The sequence below is a fragment of the Melanerpes formicivorus genome, unplaced genomic scaffold, assembly GCF_026170545.1.
Source record: "Melanerpes formicivorus ecotype bairdi unplaced genomic scaffold, bMelFor1.0.p_v2 SCAF_37, whole genome shotgun sequence".
NCBI lineage: Eukaryota > Metazoa > Chordata > Aves > Piciformes > Picidae > Melanerpes > Melanerpes formicivorus.
This window is the reverse complement of record NW_027142389.1, coordinates 4,724,165-4,741,280: the sequence shown is the minus strand read 5'-3', so window position 1 is coordinate 4,741,280 and position 17,116 is coordinate 4,724,165. Positions and strand designations below refer to the sequence as shown.

The 17,116-nt window shown below is 40.6% G+C and overlaps 1 protein-coding gene across 1 annotated transcript in view; it reads right to left on the bottom strand.

Annotated features, from left to right (window-relative positions):
- LOC137450774 (connector enhancer of kinase suppressor of ras 2-like) overlaps positions 1-17,116 on the bottom strand; it is a 199,007-nt gene that overhangs the window by 84,319 nt on the left and 97,572 nt on the right. The window contains exons 4-6 of the mRNA XM_068157671.1: positions 16,973-17,060; positions 9,955-9,996; positions 6,447-6,566 (exon numbers count right to left, since the gene is read on the bottom strand). Of these exons, the coding sequence (XP_068013772.1) occupies positions 6,447-6,566; positions 9,955-9,996; positions 16,973-17,060 (250 nt within the window). The remainder of the gene's footprint in view (positions 1-6,446; positions 6,567-9,954; positions 9,997-16,972; positions 17,061-17,116) is intronic.

Sequence of the window (17,116 nt, the reverse complement as noted above, 5' to 3'; positions counted from 1 at the left end):
ACACTTCCAACACATGCCACTGCAGGTCATTGTTGAGTTTTGGATAACCATGACCTGTTATCAGATGATTCACATTTTCATATAACTTCTCTCTGTTGGCATATGAAAAATACATCTGTATTTAGGTATTTAAAATGGCAATAAAATGGTCTGTGTGTCACAGCAATCATTCCACAGGGAGAAGAGTTCAGACTCTGTTTTCATAGCTCAATGAAGCACAGATAGTGAAGATGCAGGTTTGCACTGCTACAAACTACCAGGGAGCTGTTAAACCCCTTGATCCTTTTGCCCCAGCTGTAAAATGGCTTTTTGCACATTGTTTTAACTATGAAATTTGGATGAAGCATACAAACAATTGCCAAGATAATGCTTTATGAAGGTGCCTGAAAGAAGTTTTTGTTTAGATTTGATGCCATTTAAAAAGTCCTTCTCAAAAATATTCATTTTGCTCTGCCTGTTGTGTTGCAGTCCTTTACCCAGATTTGCACTAAACATCTCCACTTTCTTCCTGCAATACAGATTCCACTTTTCAACAGACTGATTTCTGGTGTCTTCTATTATTCTTCTGTAGGGGTTTGGTTTAGTATTTTTGTCCTTTTTGAGCTTTCCTCCATCCTCCAATTTATTCTGAAACTTCAACATGTTTTGTCTTAAAGTCTTGAAGATAACTTCTAGTATTTTTGCCACACTTATTGTTCTTTAGTTTCCTTTTCACTAGCTTTATTTTTTTTAATGGGAATGCTGATCTGGTTTTCTGTTGGCATTGGTTGTCATTACTACCACGGATTTATGTGTGCATTTATCTGAACCATCTTGCTCAAAAGAGTTTAGTCTTCTTTCTTATGTTCCTTTCACTAAATCCTACTTCAATAAAAACCCATGGACGACAAACAAGGTAGGCTATGAGAATCTTTGTATGTCAAGTATGATGGAACTTTGTCAGGTTTCTGTAAGCCTTTGACAGGTCTCTGAAATAATGAGATGAACACCCTAACAGTTTTAGGACAGCCATGTGTGCTTCCACAGAACAGCTGCCTTCATATCTGAGTTCTACTTATTACATTCTTTTGCAATTCCTTTCTTGCATGAGTGGAAAAGTTTGGCTTCCATCACTTTAAATGACAAATTCCACATAAGGAAAAGTGCTTTTGGAAGGGTAGATACACATTAGATGGATGAATAATCCTTAATAAAGAAGGGGCTTTGCATCTGACAGCTTATCTATTTGTTTTCCTATTCTCCAGTGATGCACAGCTTATAAAAACATTTATTTTCACAGTCTGTTTCCCTTAAATTCTTAAATGAAAGAGGGAAAGTTCTCTTTGCAGAAATATTTCCAAAGCTGTGGATATAAGCAGCGTATATCTTAATTAAAGTGTGACAGATTACACTGTTTCTATCAGCACTAAGAAGCTCAGACACAAGAGAGAACAACAACAAAGTGAAAGAGTAATAAAAGCACTCCTGCACTCCAGAAGTAAAACATTCCTCACATGTCAGAAGACAGAAAACCAAACAATGAAACACAACATCCTGCCTGTTTAGAATCTCCTGCTTAAGAGTAATCATTAATCCCATCAAAGAAGATTAAAGTGCATGTTACACCACAGGATCTTTAAATATAGGTACAGCACATCAAGTGCAGAAGATTAAGGAAAAGTTGAGTCTGCAATAACACTGGCTCCAAGAAAAATGAGTCTACCATTACCGACAGTCCCTGGTCACTGAGGAACAGTAGGAGGTAAAAACCAACCCAAGCCTCAAAATCCTCTCCATGCTCCCATCTTATGAATGGTTTCTACATCCATCATCTCAAACAAAATGCTGATTTGCTTAGCCTGCCTTTATCTGACAGCAAAACTGCTCCAAAGATGGCTCTGGGCTCTGAGGTCATTACTAGTGAGGTTGCATCGCCTTTCAGCTACCCTCACCCTCAAGGGTTTAGCAGCAAGCTCAGGAGATGCAGCTCTCCCCTTGTAGACAGTAGACTCTTGATTGAAGGGCCTGTTGCTTGTGTTGGGTCCATCAGGCCAAGGAGTTTGAAGTGGATGCTTCTGCACCAGATTTGCCTGATCACCACACAGCAATTCTGAGACCCTTATGTGTAGAACCTGCTCTGCAGACTTTTGAAACACTAAATTCCAGGGGAATGCATTTTTCAAACATCACATTTCTGGAGAAAAACCAAAACCCTTCCCTTGTACTGTGCAGTTATGTGAAGTGTCTGAAAATAACAATCATGCTGTAATTTCATTTACCATAGGTTCTTGTACCATCACTATCTAACCTATCTAAGCAGATTTGTAAGTATAGAAGTGATCCATTTTCCTTTGTTAAGCTACAGCTGATGCTATAAATAATGCAGAGTTGGCAAACTAAAAGGCAAGGAGGGTAATTTTCTTAAATCATGAAGTGATTTTATTCAATTCCGTTCAGTTTGTTAAAAGCTCAGGCATGCATGCTCTCTTTCTGTCAGAGCTGACACCGGTTCTCCTAGTCTAGTACTTTTTCAGTACAGGAGTTTATTTTTCAAGTTTGTCAAATTGGTAGTTTGAAACAAAGCTTTGCCTTCCAGACATTTGAATCTGGCTGATGATGCAATTCACTTTGGATATAAATGATATTACCACAGTCTACAATTCGGGAGACAATGTGATTTATGATCTTAAAAGTAACTTTAAAATGAAACAGAAACTATATGGAGGCTGTTTGTCACTGAACATTCAGTGGCTAAATAGTGACAAGGAGGAAGCAATCTCGGTGGTAGGAGTAACTGGTACAGCTTGGGAAGGAATGGAAAGAGAGTGTTAAAAGCCCAGTGTGTTTCCAGAGGCCAGCAAATGCTTGCAGAGATCAGGATGCAAACACAGTCATCAGGACTTGGAATGGCATCTGAAATGTGTGCTTCCCGATGCAGATCCTTTTGTCCAGCAAACTGCCATAGAACTACCAGCAGAGAGTGTGCTATTGCTAAGGATAGTTTTAAATATGGATATTTTAAAATAAGATAGATTGAAGGAGAAGATGCTTTAGAGAGGAAAAGAGAAAAAGACAACCATTAAGTTGGTAAAAGCCTGGATAGAAAGGCAGAAGATGCTGGGAACTGAAGTTACATGTTCAGAGGGCACTGAGTCCCTTTGTGAAAATGCTTTATGATCCAGAATTCACTTGAATTAACCACACAGACACTGCCCTGCAGGAATTCTGACTGTGGGTAGAAACTGTATTGACTTGGACCTGGAAATTAATTCAGCTTATGGGTAAGCTTATGCAATGCCTATAGGACTGCTTGTTCATTTGTGGGAGAAATTAGAAGGGATATAATAACAGCAGGTTTGCATATGGAGTCTTGAAAATAAAGGCTCCTAATTAAATCAACTGAATATCACTCCAGATAACTAAATTCTTCTATAAATCCGAGTCATTTGCAACAGATTTTTCACCAAAGGCAAATAATTGTGTTCATTTTCTAGGTGCCAGCTCTCTGTGAGGCTGGAGCGGGAGTCCTCGGCAGCTCTGAAAGGCTTAGCTGCACTTAAAACCAAGAGAGACTGTGATTTATGCTGTAAAGTAACAAGGGTGCTGAAAAATTGGATGCTATCTTCTCCTGAAAAATAGCTTTTTGGTGATTTTGACACAAATTACTCTGTGTATTACATTCTTATTTATAAAACTAAAATTATAAGGTTGTTTTCACAAGTGTGTTGTGAGGATGAATTAATTAGTGTCTGTAAAGCACTCAGTAAGGCCATATGAAAAAAAAAACAGCCCACCAAACTCATTTCACAATGAAATTAGTAACTGAAGGGAATGCAGAGCTTAGCAGCAGCATGGTAAATAAGACCTCAACCCTTACACTGAATGATAAGGACAAAAATGAAGCTCTAAATACTTTCCATTCAGTGAATAGTGCTCATTTTTCTCTTGACTGAAGCAGAGATCCTGTGGAAAAAGCTGCTATACAATCATGAGAAAGCCATTTGTAATTCATTACTCTGTTCTAAATTTGCTCCTGATTAATGTTTTCTTTTCCTCTTCACACGATTTTTCTTTTATTCCCATTTATAGTCCTTTTTCATATCTTTTTCTAAACAGAACTGTGTCAGCAAAATTGATTATAAGGAATTTTCCAACCTAACATGTTGGAGAGCCTTCACAATTAGGCTCAGAGAACACAGCCATTCACTGCCATTTCACTTCATCTACCAAAAGCAAAAAGGAAAAAAAAAGCAGGCAAAAATCGATGGGCACTTTTGATTGCAGTCTTTATCTCACATCCTCTGTCAGCACTGCCCACTTACTGCAGCTTTCTTGGCTAGAAACTCATGGGCACGCTGTGGTGGAGAACTACACCCTGATTCCTCACCCAGGGATGGAGTCCAGGCTGTAGTGTTGGGCCAGCTCCGGCTTTCCCTGGCTGATGCTCTATTAAGAGAGGGGTCCAGGGAAGTGTGCACCATTGGCCAGGCCATACCACCACAGCCAACAAGTCTCACCTTGGTAATTTATATCATGCCTTAGAGGTTTAAACATTACTCCAACACTTTCTGATAAGAATAACTCCTGAAATAAATCTGTCCAATATTTCACAGCATCCATTTTTCAGCTCGTTATAGGGCATGGCATTTTTAGAGGAGGCTACACTCCTTCTGTCTTCCACTAGCCTACAATTCTGTCCTAGACCTAGAGCTACCTCTGAATTAGGAAACACTAGTAGCATCAAGCCCTGCTTGCTATGCTCCATCATCTCTGAGACAAATACATCCCAGCTGTGGTCATGCTCCTTCAGCACTGGCAGGGAGCTCTCCTCTAAGCAGAACAGCAGAGACACATTTCTGGATGTAAAAGGCAAGATGCACAGAGATCCAGACCACCAGCATGCTGGATGTAGCAGTCCTAATGCAAGCTGAAAGCACTGAGAGAATTTACAGATCCTGCACTGCACAAGCTGTTCAGTGGTACTGACCTGGTATCCCAGCACTAACCCAGAAATCAGACCAAGAGGGAAAATTGGGCCACAAAGGGAACATATTTGGCCATTGTGCAAGCAAATTGTATCCATCTTCAGGATTACATACTGGGATAAGCATCTGTGATGCCACAGAATTAAAAGTGCTTTATGCTCTTGTAATGTTCTTTGTTGACTAAATCAGTCCAAGAGTAAAGTAAGTGATTCTGTATGGAGTTATACAACCCCCAATGTCTGTGTGTATTTCATGTTACTCAACACATAATTCTCAAACCAGTATGCATACCTCAAAATAATTATGCTTGTGTAACTTCAACAGGATTTGCATCTGAGGCTCATTGCTATTCAATGTCAGAACAAAGAGTAAGATATTGGAGTAATACCAAACTGCTCAATTACCAGTAATGTGAAATAGATCTGTAAATCACACTGAATTCCAAACCAGAAACATGCCACAACACATGTAGTGAAACTCAGATGTGTTTTAATGTGTCAACTCTGGGATTTTCTGCAGGTTTCATGGCTACAAATGTTTCTGTTTCCCCCCCCCTCTCTCTCTCCCCCCGCCCCTTCCTGAGAAGGCAGCTGAAGAGATCGTAAAAGAACATACTGGGGAAAGCAGCCTCTCTGATGAGGAGAACGTGCAGGAGCATCCCAGTGCCTGCACTGCTGCCTTACACTCCAGCTTTTATTAGGATCTTTGGCTCCCAGGCACCGTCCCTGTCCTCATCCTCCTACAGCCTACCAATATCAGAATGGTTGTGAAGTAGCTACCAAGGGGAGACAGAAATCTTTACCCACTGACCCCTACAGCTTCAAGAAAACCCCTTGCCCCAAAAAATGCAACCTTAGATGAATACTGAGGAGTGGCAGCTGAATACTTACTGAAGGATCGTCTCTGCAGAGAATTTTTACTGGTGTGACTAATGCAGAGCAGCTGGGATGTGCAGAAACCCCCAGCAAACAATTTACAAATAGAAGGGATTTATTTTGTTTTGGGGATGGTACTTCTGCAAGTTTTATTTGTAGTAAACCCTTAGGGAGGCATAGAGCTATTTTTAGGCAAGCCCAGGAAGCATACCTTCCCCTCATGGCCTTCAAAGCACGTTAATGAATGAGATGCAGTTAATTTTATTTGTACAAGTCTGTATTTGGGGATTACTTTGCTACATTCCCCAAACTGCAATATGGCTATCCAAGGATGATCATTTTTCTTTAGCTTCCCAGATAGTTACCAGCTGCATATGAAGCCTTGGGTTAAAGACATGTTAGTTTAAAAAAGGAGCAACCAATCCCTTTAATTAGATAAATGCTAAATTAGGACACTGTGAAATCTGATTCAGCTTACCAAAATAGTAGGAGACTACATGAGAACACCTTTTGATTTCTTGGTAAAGAAAGAAATAAATCTCCCAAAAGAACTGAGGCTTGGCTTCTATATTCTAATAGTTACACTTCAAGCTGCTTTGCTACTTACCAGACCCTCACTGGGCATAATGCTGGTGAGATGAACCACCTCAAGATGTGCTGACTGTGACACCAGAGAATCAGATGAGAGAGAAATGATGTGGTCACAAATCCCAGACAAGGTTTTACACTAGAAAGAAAAGCAAGTCAATGTAATTTGTGCTATTGAACTGTGACTATTAAGTGAAGAAGTTCTGATTATGAGAATTAACTGAGAAAAACCAAATCATTTTGCTTCTTAGCATTGTAAAAACTACAGGCATAGGGAAATCAAGAACAAGAGTAACTTCTTGTGAGGGCAACAGAAAATACACCCAATTAATAATCTGTTTTGGGTACCAAGTAATGAAACCAACCCTTCCAACAGGGATAATTAGGTGACCTCTGTATTATACAGCTTGGAAGATGATGCTGGTGGGAAAGTGCCTTAGTTGCCCCATTTCCTGGGGTAAAACTTTTACACATGTTTGAGCACATCCTTTATCTGCTATTCTAGATCACTACAACTATGCAATAATGTTATGTCTTCAGTTAAAGATCTCAAGATTTTAATGCCCATCCATATGATCACCTTCAAAGCAAGAACTCCCTTGCAGAGATGGTGACAGGTGTACTGACAGACCAAAGCTATTCATCAAGGGCAAATGTCAGTTGATGGATCAGAAAGGAGTTGGTCTGTACTCCCAGATAATCTTCACATGTAAATGTTGGCTCCCAGCTTTGCATGTGTTGCTTGAAAACATGCTGAAAGCTTTCTTTTGCATAGAGTGCAGAATGGTCTTCCAGTCAGAGTCGTGCTGTATGCATCTATTGCCCTTTAGGGTCTCTACTCATTTTCCCTAATTACAGCAAATCCCAGTGAAATTCCTTAAGGGAAGTTTGATTTCAGGCATTTGCAAAAGCATGAGGATTTCTAATATCTCTTTTGACACTATACATGTAAGTTAAACAACTAAAGTTGTCACAATGAATAAAACTAAGTGGCTGGATTTATGGATTGTGTTTTTATTCACTGTATAGTTACTCATCTGGAAATCCATGCACAGCTCTGGAGTACTGCCTGTGCCATGTGCATTTCTATCAGCTGCAAGACAGAGTATCCCATCCCAGTATGCATGACTGCACCTAAAGGTCACCATCAGCAGAAATATTTCTAGTGATAGTGATATGGCTCTAGCAGCATGAGCTCCCTCAGCCTGCCCTCAAAGGGGAGGTCTTCCTGCCCCCTGGTCCTGAATCTCAAGACCTGTTTCAGAGGAATGTTGCACATTGCTTTACAGGCCATCCAACACCTAAACCAATTGAATCATTTCTCTCAATGGGCCACAGCAAGCACAGAATCTCTGGGAGGCCATTGAGTCTTGAACAAGCCATATCAGAAAAGATATTTTTAGTCTGGCTGCCACTGCTGGGTTGGTACAATGAATATAAGTTAATAATCTGTATTTACTGCTGAGAGGAAAAACAACATGCAGGTTGCAATTTATAACTATTGTAGGTATACCATTATATTCTGAAGAACTGAGAGTCCTGATAAACACACTCTGCTGAATAGAGATCAGAAAAAGAGAAACCTGATCCTCAGGCACACAACTGGAGTGGTGCTGAATGTTATTCCTTTGTAATTTACCTTTTCCCATAATACTGAGTGGCAGAGTAGACAGAGCCTGGTCATACAACTCATGAGGGAATGGCAGCTGTGCACATGCAATCACATCAGCTGTGCACATGCTGCTGGAGTGAGGAGTTCTTTCACTCAGATCGGCATGGCAGTGACTCTCTCCAGTAACTGATGATGAAAGTCACTCATGGATCACCATCTTAGAGTATTGTCTTTACTACTAAGCATAGCTCTCCTAATGTGTCTCAGAAAGAAAACAAAACACCACGTGATGTTTAAGTTGCAGATGAGCTTACAAATGAAAAGCAAGAAAATTCAGAGCAAGCAAAGTACTGTTCTTGAGTATTTATTTATTTTTTTTAAATGTAGTTTTAGAAATGAAATGGCCCTTAAATAAATGGACAATTTACAAAGCTCACTCTTGAATTCAGTATCCTTGAAGTAGTTCTTTTCTTTAAGCTTCTGTGAGAAACAAGGTGATTCTTCTCCCTTCACTTAGAGTTACAGTGATAACCAGGTTGATTCTCAGAGCCTGGCTGATCCCTTTCAGGTACTTCAAGGTGATTTTGCTCAGGCTAAGTTGGGTTCTACTGCCTTTAAGGTTCATCACATTTTCACTGCTGAGCCTATGGAATACTTAAAAATGGAAGCTTTTATCTCTTCTATCTTTTTTAGGCTTCGATTCAGAACAGGTAGAAAAGCCAAAAGTTACATTCCTGCTAAGGAAGTATTTCTAGGAGTCATCTGCAGTTAGAACTGTGGGTTCAAAGATGTGTGTGTGTGTGTACACTCCAAATCCCAGAAGATCTCAGGTGCTTTTAGAAGTTCTTTACAGAATCAGGTTTGCAATAGTAAGCTTCTTCCTAAAAGTCACTGTATGCTTCCTGAATTTAACAGCACATCAATGTTTTACAGCAAATTTTAATCCCTGCTGGAAGCACAGTATGGGTAAAAGGCTTAAAAGAAAGGGGGGAGGGGAGGAAGGGGGGGAGGGCAGGCACTTGGTTAGACCTTGTCAAAAGCTTATCTGAAATTGTAAATCCTTTGAGATTCCTCTTTCCCCACAGGCTTTAAATCTATCTCAATGTCAGTACAAGTTTTCAGTGCTGTTGCCAGGAAAATAGGAAGTATTTGACTCAAAGACCAATTCCAATCAATAACTTTGTATAAGATCCTTCCCTCACCCTTGTCATTAGACTTTTTGAGTGCTGAGGGCACAAAGTGCTCAGACTGACAACCAGAGAGGATAGTAAGGACCAGGTTTGATGGATCCATTGCTGGAACTCCATGCCAGCAACCCTAGTAAGGGTACTGTGAAGCTTCTAAAGCAATCTAACAACAATAGTTATCTATTTGTGATTAACTGTGGGTATAACAGAGACCATTACTGCAGGGAACTGTGTGAGGAGAGTGAGAGGGAGTATCTGACCTCACCTGCTAAAATGAGCAAGCAAAAGTTAGAGAATACCAGAAGAAAGTTGATTTTCACAGCTTTAAATTTGAAAGATTTCCAGCTAAGTAAAAAGGGTTGGGATGAATGGTTGGTAAGTGAAGGACATCATCTTGCATAAGCCTCCAACCCTCAGAGAAACCGGAAACATACACTGGGTGAAAAAACATTTGATTGATGTTTGAGTAGCATCCTTCCTTTTTCATATGGATGCAAACAAAGGAGATAGTTTGGATTGTTAAACATCTACTCAGTTGGCATCAGGAGGTTACAACACAGGTAAGATGCCATCTTTTAAGCACTTTGATCTTATTCATGAAAATATTAACTTCCAGTAACTGCTAGAATTCATTAGAAGAGTTATCAAACAGTAATGAACTTTGTTTTACAAAAGTCATTCAAAGGAAGGGTTAGAGAACACCAAAGTGCAAGACTTGGATTACTTACCACATGAAGAATCTTGTTTTCTGTTTCATACACTGTACAATCCTGTGGCAAAACAAACCCAAACCAATTAATACACACGATTTTAAATGTCCTGTTACAAAAGAAAAGCAGGCTTTATGCTGAGAACTCTCTCTTACCAAGGTACCTGTACAGACAAATGATCACTTCAGTTTTATCACAACCAAAAGGTTATTTAGAAGCTTAGGAAACTTAGCTCCTCTTGTGGCTGATTACCCTCACAGATCTGTTCTTCCCTTGACAGTTCTCAAACTCATGCTCAATACTAACAACAATATGACTGTAAATCAGGGGAGATAGATTCATGATAGTGAGAGAAAAGTAACTGAGCATCAGTCTGCATGTCAGCATTTCAGTGGTGTGCAGAGCAAGAGATACATTGCCTAGACTTAAATCAGGCAGAATGTATGTTACCTGTTCTAGAAGTGGTGTGAGGAGCAGGTGATTGCATCAGACTTTCCATGAGGTAGACTGTGTCACTACAAAGCATGAGTGAATGGAGAATATTTTGACAATGAGTGAAAACCACCAGCTGGTTTCATTGCCCTTTTTTCCCCTATGAGTAAGTTTTCATGTAAAATTACTGGTGCACCTGAAAGATCTCCTCAAATAACTTGATTCCCTAGAGTTCTCAAGATAGTCACTTTCCTGGCTCTTAATATGTTAGCAATAAACTTGTTGCTAATGGCTTGAAATTTCCCATGAACTAATTCTAACATCTTCATTCCGTTTACTTTAAAGCAGATCAGCTATGTCATCAACTCTTTGTGAGAGAAATAGGAGCTAACTAGTAGACTTCTGCTTCTCTGGTCCAGCAGCTCAAATCCATGGCTATGACCCATCTGCTGAGGCCACGTCTAGCTTTCAAACCTTCTTCCTTGGCTGTTACTTTGAGGACCTTGACACTCAGCCTGTCTGAGGCTGCTGCAGAGCCCCTCAGCAGCTGCTGTCATTGCTGCTCAGCCCTGGGCACAGGTAACTGTTGCCCCCTCAGCTCTAAGGGTTGTGTTTATTTTGGAGGACTGGCACTTTTGTACAGGATTTAATTGTAAGTGAATACAGTTACAAGAATATTGTTGCAGAACAGGAAAGTTCAAATCAGAAGATTATGAGTGCCAAGGAACACAGAGAATTTATATTAGCATTTCATGGTCAAGTATCCCTTTGATGTTTCTTCTGTATTCATACAGTTATTTTCTACAGCACAAAAAAAGAATTCAATTAGTCAGCTTGGTTGGCAATGCCCAAGGCAGTTTCCCTACAAGTTTTGTACACTTCAAACAGCAGATCCACCATCTCCTTTTAACCCTCCACGTACCAAGAGTACAAAATGATCACAGCAGGGCTTACAGCTTGACTTCAGAGCTAATGCTCCTCTCTAAATGATTACTTTAATTTCTGTGCTAGAAATACAATATGAGCTTTATTCTGAGCAAACTTAATTACCTCAGGTCAAAGATTAGAAGACTAATGTATGGTAAGGCTCAAATTTTACTGTTTTGTAGAGCAGAATTAATGTTAGCTACACTTGTGTTGCACATTCAAGATTGCATTAGCATTAAAATTGTTAATGGCTTTGGGATCCCTTCCAACATAGCTGCCTATTCACTTTTTTTTTCTTTTTGAAACTGCATCAGACTAGTTTAACTGAGAGGTTAAAAGCACTTGCAATATTCTACTAAGACATAAAGATATGTAGGTCACAATAGTCTTCTGATTTGTTTTTCTCTGGTACATATCAATACACTAGGGATCTCATTAAAGAAAAAAACAAAAACCCAAACCCCACCCCACAAATAAAGCCTCCAGGACTAACATTTATAGATTTTGATCTATTTTGCTTTAAAAAACGAGATAATAGTCATAGTGATATTCTTTCTCCATCCTCTGTAAGGAAGATGAGATGCTAAAAATGTTGGGGTTTTCTGACAGTTTAAAAAACCTCTTGAAAAGATTAGCAGCTGCATTGTTTCCCTTTATTTCCCCTTTGGACAATGGTGAAATACAGGAGTTACAAAAGCAGTCACAGCAGCAATATTGCACCTCTGCTAGCTTCTGCACTGACCAGAACATCCTACCTCTCCAAGGTACAGTACACCTTCAGAGCTGACAAGGTAAGACAACATTCTGTTGAATATTCATGAAGAAGAAAGGTCAGGAGGACTTGTCTCATGCTACAGGAAAAAATTCAGTTCCTAATTCTGAAAGGAAAAAAAAGTGAGTACTGCTGAAATGTGCAGATCTCAGAATGCAAGCATGGTGGGGGTTGGAAGGGACCTCTGGTGATCATCTAATCAAACTCCCCTGCTAAAGCAGAGTCACCCACAGCAGGCTGCCCAGGAGCACAACGTCCAGGAAGGTTTGGAATCTCTCCAGAGGAGACGACTCCACAACCTCCCTGGGCAGCCTGCTGCAGGACTCCAGTACCCTCACAGGAAAGTTTTTCCTTAAGTTTAAACGAAAATTCTTGTGCTCCAGTTTGTGCCCAATGCTGGGCACCACCTTAAAGACTCTGGCCCCTTTCCCTTGACCCCTGCTCTTTAGATACTGATAAGCACTGACAAGATCCACTCTCAGACCGCTCTTTTCCAGGCTAAACAGCCTCAGGTCTCTCAGCCTTTCCCCCTCAGAGAGATGTTCCAGCCCCTTCAGCACCTCTGTAGGCCTCTGTTGGACTTTTTCCAGGAGTTGCCTGTCTCTTTTGAACTGGAGAGCCCAGAACCGGATCCAGTGTTCAAGATGGGGTTTCACTAGGGCAGAACAGAGGAGAAAGAGAACCTCCTGTGACCCACTGGCCACGTTCTTCCTAATGGACCCCAGGAGATTATTTGCCTTCTTAGCCACAGAAGCACACCGCTGGCTTGTGGTTAATACATACCATAAAGGTTTTATGAAGAATTCTAAGGACAGTTTGCTAACAGATAAAAATGCTAATACATGTAAAATATGTAGTTCATTAACTTACTACAATAAACCAGCATGAATTAAGTGAACTATTGGAAAGAAACAGAGACCTTATAAAAGAGCAGCTTGGAAGAGAATTTAAACCTCTGATGTTTCCTAGTCGAATGCCATTTCCTGGAATAGCCCTGCAGGAAAGATCTACTGAAGTCTTTGAATGGTGGATATGACAAAAGGATAAATACCAATATATTGCTTGCATGTGTAAAGTCAAGCACTCACACAATTAAAAGAATGAGATTGCTCTGGAATTTGGCAAACAAACAACAGGAAATACTCCACAGAGTTTGTTTTACTTGGTTCAGTTAAGGTAAAGACTTGATCTATGTTTGGGAAACAGTGAACAGATGTTTGATAACAAAATGTTCTTTAGCAAATGCAAGCAAAATAAGAATGAGGGGCCAAAAGCTGAAGTCTGCAAAGTCCAAACTGAAATAACACCCAGGATTTTAATGGCAGTTGCTGAATCACAGAATAACTCAGGTGGAAGGGACCTCTGGAGGTTATCTAGTCCAACCACCTGCACAGAGGAGAACTCCTTTAAAAGTTAGACCAAATACAGGAAACTACTAAGAAACAGTGATTTCTATCAGTTGCAGTATGAACTAGAGGGCTTCGTCCTAACCACAAAGTATTTCACTAAAAATAGGGTAAAAACCCATGATATGGTCCCTGAATTTAGCTCAGTAAAGTTAATTAATCAATAAAGGGGAGAAGCAGCACAAGTTTGCCTTTTGTTGGAATTAAAAATAGCCTGAGTTGTGCTGACATTCTTTGGTGGGACGCAGATAGACTTTTTGTTCACAGTTTGTTCATGCAGTCTAAGGCAGGTATCAAGAGCATCTCTCCCTGGTTTAAGCATAGTTGACATGATCAGGAAAAAAAACAAATCAGAAAACCAGCTTCTACTGGCACTAGAAAAGTCTTTCTACTCAGTGAAAAATTAACTGATGGCTACATTTTATAAACAAAACTCCAAACCTAAACTTCCCCACTGATTCCAATTGTCTTGCTCCTGGGGGAGCCATTCTGTGATGCCATGATTATATCCAGGAGTGTGTCACTCGGATACATACAGAAATCACAGAATCACACAGACTGTTAGGGGTTGGAAAGGATCTCCAGAGATCATCAAGTCCACTGTCCCTGCAAAACAGGACCACCTAGGGCAGGTCACACAGGAATGCATCCAGCTTGACACCCACCCCTCAGGTGTTTATAGACATTGATAAGATCCCTTCCCAGCCTTCTCTTCTCGAGTAAGGTTACATATCACTGCCCACTATTTAGGGGGTTGACCCTGAGTGGTAGATGTATGTGATGCACCCAAAGCATGCTAATTTTGGACAGAATTAATCCTCAGGTTGGAGGCATTCCTCACTCAATGTGCCAAATGCATAGTCTGGGCTGCTATTTTCATGCTGACTAAATTCATGGTTTCATAGTTTCATAGTTTCATTCAGGGTTGGAAGGGACCACAAGGATCATCTAGTTCCAACCCCCCTGCCATGGGCAGGGACACCCCACACTAGATCAGGCTGGACAGAGCCTCATCCAGCCTGCTCTTAAACACCCCCAGGGACGGGGCCTCGACCACCTCCCTGGACAACCCATTCCAGGGTTTCACCACTCTCATGGTGAAGAACCTCCTCCTCACATCCAGCCTGAATCTTCCCACCTCCAGCTTCATTCCATTCCCCCTAGTTCTATCACTACCTGAGATCCTGAGAAGTCCTTCCCCAGCCTTCCTGTAGGCCCCCTTCAGATACTGGAAGGCCACAACGAGGTCACCTCAGAGCCTTCTCTTCTGCAGACTGAACAGCCCCAACTCCTTCAGTCTGTCCTCATAGGAGAGGTGCTCCAGCCCTCTGATCATCCTTGTGGCCCTTCTCTGGACACGTTCCAGCACCTCCACATCCCTCTTGTAATAGGGGCTCCAGAACTGGACACAGTACTCCAGGTGGGGTCTCACCAGGGCTGAGTAGAGGGGGAGGATCACCTCCCTCGCCCTGCTAGCCACACTTCTCCTGATGCAGCCCAGGATCTGATTGGCCTTGTGGGCTGCAAGATATTTAAAATTAATATCAATTTATAAAACAAGAAGTATCTGAAAGGATCCAAGGTCCAGGTTTCCATTAGCTGTGCCTTTCTACTCCCATTTTAGCCTACAGTTAAGGCTGCAGTTCTGCTCTAGGTGAGACATTTCTGCTTTCACACATTAAGGTCAATTTTCCTCAGAGTTAGTAAGAGCAAAACTGTCTCCCTACAAATGATTTTCTTTTATCTGTTCTTTCTGATGCTAAGATCAATGTACTGAAAAAAAGATCTTCATGTATGACTACCAAACACCCCGGATCTGATAATAAGGGAGAAAAAGACCAAACTGTGTTTGTAACTGACCTGAAGAACTAAGTAAACATTTGGCATCTCGGAGTTTCTGCTCAAGGATAGATGGTTTGAAAGTTGTCAGAAGACAGCCTTGAAAAATAAGGAACCAAACTATTGCTCACAAAGGAGAACTGAATTTCATCTGCCAAAAGCAGTGAATTGAATGACAGAAATGAGACAGCAATTCAAAATTAGACTATTTTCACCTAGACCACAGGGAGAAAAAAATCATCAAACTCACAGGAACGCAGAGGTGCAATATCAGCTGAAGGGCAGAATCAGAACCTGAACTTTTTTATACTGTATAAAAGTTAATTTTGCTTAGCCTGGAAATCAAAAATAGCCTAGTGCTATAAACACCTTGTAAGAGAAAGATTAATAAAGATACATAAATAATTAAATGCCTACATAGGGTTTTTCAAACCAAGAAAAGAGAAAAAGGATGGTTTGCACTGCAGAAGTGCACAAGGGACAAAATTTCTAGAAGTGGTAAATCTGAATGTTATAAATTAAGGACAATAATGTACACCACAAAGCCTCACATGTATCAGCCTTAGTGCTTTTTTCCCCCAAGAACTAAAATGAAATTGTAGAGAGAAACAAAACAAAACCACACCACACCAAACCAACACCCCACCCACAAAAGAGTTTACAGAATGCTACTGCTGCAGGAAGCCTTTGAAATTAAATGAGGTCTGTGACTGGTCTGCTGTGAGGTCAGATGCAAAACTCTGCCAGCACAAGACAGAGGCAGGCAGTGGAGCCTGCTATATTGGCAGCAGAGCCAGCTCCAGGTGCTTACGGAGCTGTATCTTTGGCTAAGCTTTTCTCTTGCTTTCCCTCCTACAATACTTCTGTGCTTCATTTCAAGAGAGCCTTTCCTCTCCTCTAACCTATGTATTCCAAGAACACTCTTCTATCTCATCAATATCTTTACCCACTCACAAGAGGAGAATCTCACTGTAAATAATTGCAAAACTAATTTACACCCAGTCTTTCTGTACCTGTGTCACCTCTTGTCTTCAGGGGCAGACACTGTCAGAGACTACTATTATTTGTATATGATACATGTAACAGGTGAGATAAATTTTAAGCACCTGTGGACTGGACTGGATTACAATTAATTACTGAATGCCAGTGATGATACACTTATTTGCTCCATATTTGGTTTGTTTATTGTTATGAATATTTCATGTTAAAACATTCCTGTAACTGGCACTTCTTCAAATGAGGAAGCTACAGTGCAGGTTCTGGATAAATTTATATGTATTATGAGAACTTTCCCCTGAAAGGGCTTTGATCATTCATATTTTAATCTGCAATAAACTGTTAGCAGTGGTTGCACTGTTTCCCACTGTGGCTTTGCTCTTTTGTTGAGCAGTTGCATGGTGGCAGATAACCTCACATGGAACTGTCTACTCAAAAGCCAAGCAGATTATTTTTGGCTTCATGCTGTCTTTCCATCTATCTAAGCGCAGAAGGACAACCAATGTCCCAAAATGTCTCCATCACTCCCAGAGAAACAGAACAGAGAGGTAATGCCAAAACAGTTTTGCTGGTGAAGTAAAAGCTTGGCAATATTCTTACTATTGCAGTTTTAAAGCAACAGTGTGGACAGTAAAGAATCAGAGTGGAAGATAACTGCTCCTACCTGTTGCACAATGGTTGTTAGTTCCAGGCACAGTTGAACAATGTTGTTTTTCAGCAGTGAGTATTCTGTTACACTAACAAATGGAGACCTGTGAAAAGGAGGAATAAGTTTATACAGCATTAAGGATTATAACTCCTGTTTACA